Raw genomic sequence first — 1,895 nt, forward strand, 5'->3', positions numbered from 1 at the left:
TAAAAATGAAAAAAAAAAAAAAAAAAAAAAAAAAAAAAAAAAACAAAATAAAGCACTAAAAACAAAAATACTACTATACTCACCAGGCCAAATTAAAGGTCAACAAATTAAAATTTACTTCCAAATACATCATTTGCTTGCCTAAAGTGCAAAAACAATGAAAATATGTGAATATAGTTGATATATACCTTGTATACAGGACCAAATCCTCGACCAAGTTTATTTTCATCAGAAAAATAATTTGTGGCCATCTCTATGCCTTTAAAATCGAAGAAGGGCAACTCCTCGTCGTGACCAGCAAGTTGTTGTGTGGATTGCACAATTGGGACTGTGTCAACACTTATAAGTGATTAGGCGGGCGGGGACTATATATATAGCCAGAGTTAAGAAATAATATATGTGAAGTGATACCTATGAAGCAGCAGTTGCAACTTTTTCTTGAATACCAAACTAGAAAAATCAGGACGAGGGCGGTGACAGGGAGTATTACTGTGAGAGCAACTATAGTTTTGGTTCTCATAATGTGGTGTGACATATTCCTTGTCAAAGCAGCAGGAGGAGGAGCAGATAGGCGATTTGGGGGAGAATGGATTTGATTTGCTTAAGATAATTATTGAAGCAATTGAGTGAGTAGTAGTAAAGGTTGATAAACAAATTAAATTAAATTGAAGTTGTGATTGAGAAAGTTACCTGTTGTTTTTGCATAATGGATGTAAAGAGTTTCGCCGTAAGATGTGTAGCGGTATTTAGTGGAAGATGAAAATTTGCAGCCTGTTCCATCAGTTTCAAGTGTAGCATAGGCGTTGCAAGAACAATTTTTGACGTGGTGTTGAATAGCATTTGTTCCCATGCATAAATTCGATTCGATGAAACCAGTTGTTAAATTGAACCTGTCTTCAGCACTACAATTGGATTGTTTGGGTGATCTTAGGCACCCCTCGTTTGAATAATATGTATCATTACTAGCTATCACAATTAATGCTTGTGTAGTTTCTATGCATATGGTCTCCAAACATTGCATAAATTCTCCCAGTTGCATAAATTCTGATAAAGGTTGGACCCGTATCAGAATTCCCATCCCAAGCAAAATAGGTTTCATTGTGGTTAGAGAAATACCTGAAATGGGAATAGACTTGAAGAAATGGAAAATTGTATCCATTCCAGACCCCACTGTGCCAATAAACAACCCCTCTTTGCATGGCAACTAGCTGCTTGGTATTGTTTGGATCAACACACAAGCTAAAAGCACCCGGAGAAGGGTTCTCCTCACTTGTCCATGAAGTCAGACAACGCTGTTGAGGAGTTTTTTGTAGCCCAAACCAACCCAATTTCATCCCTGGAATCCAAGTATTACCAGGGGGATGATCGAAACTTTGCCACAACGTACGACCCCCACCCCGCAAAACTAAGTTGCCGGTGTCAAGTAGAGTTGCCGTTGTGTTCATAACAAATGGATGTTGATCATTGTTTACAACGAAGTCACGATCAGCAAATATCAACAACCGGCCTTCTCTTTCCATTATTAATTCTGGAATATCATAAGTTTCCCTTTCACCTAGCCAAGCAACCCAAATTGCTCTTGGTTCAGAAGTGGATGTGATTAGATAACCGGTCCACTCTATACTCAAAAAACAGCTAAGACCAGAGCTAGAGCCAGAGCCAGGTAGCTTCGTAAATTTTAACTTGAAGAGTTTATTTGATGACTCCAAGTAATCGTCATCACTCGGAAGCAAGTATTCTCCAGGTGCAAGTGTATTTTTAGCACTAACACCAGATACGAACAAGGCATGCCAGATGAATAAGCAACGAACAATTGTAACCACCAAACAATCATATATCATTATTCTACCCATTCCTACCATATGCATCATCTATTCATCTCTATGGCCTATTTT

General features: G+C 38.1%; 1 protein-coding gene across 1 annotated transcript; it reads right to left on the reverse strand.

The window, feature by feature from the left end:
* Nucleotides 1-832: 832 nt before the first annotated feature.
* Nucleotides 833-1,895, reverse strand: LOC109164144 (G-type lectin S-receptor-like serine/threonine-protein kinase At1g67520). Its single transcript, XM_019312930.1, has one exon. The coding sequence runs from the start codon at nucleotides 1,869-1,871 to the stop codon at nucleotides 963-965; it is 909 nt and encodes a 302-aa protein (XP_019168475.1). The 5' UTR covers nucleotides 1,872-1,895; the 3' UTR covers nucleotides 833-962.

The sequence above is a fragment of the Ipomoea nil genome, unplaced genomic scaffold (assembly GCF_001879475.1).
Source record: "Ipomoea nil cultivar Tokyo-kokei standard unplaced genomic scaffold, Asagao_1.1 scaffold3056, whole genome shotgun sequence".
NCBI classification, from domain to species: Eukaryota; Viridiplantae; Streptophyta; class Magnoliopsida; order Solanales; family Convolvulaceae; genus Ipomoea; species Ipomoea nil.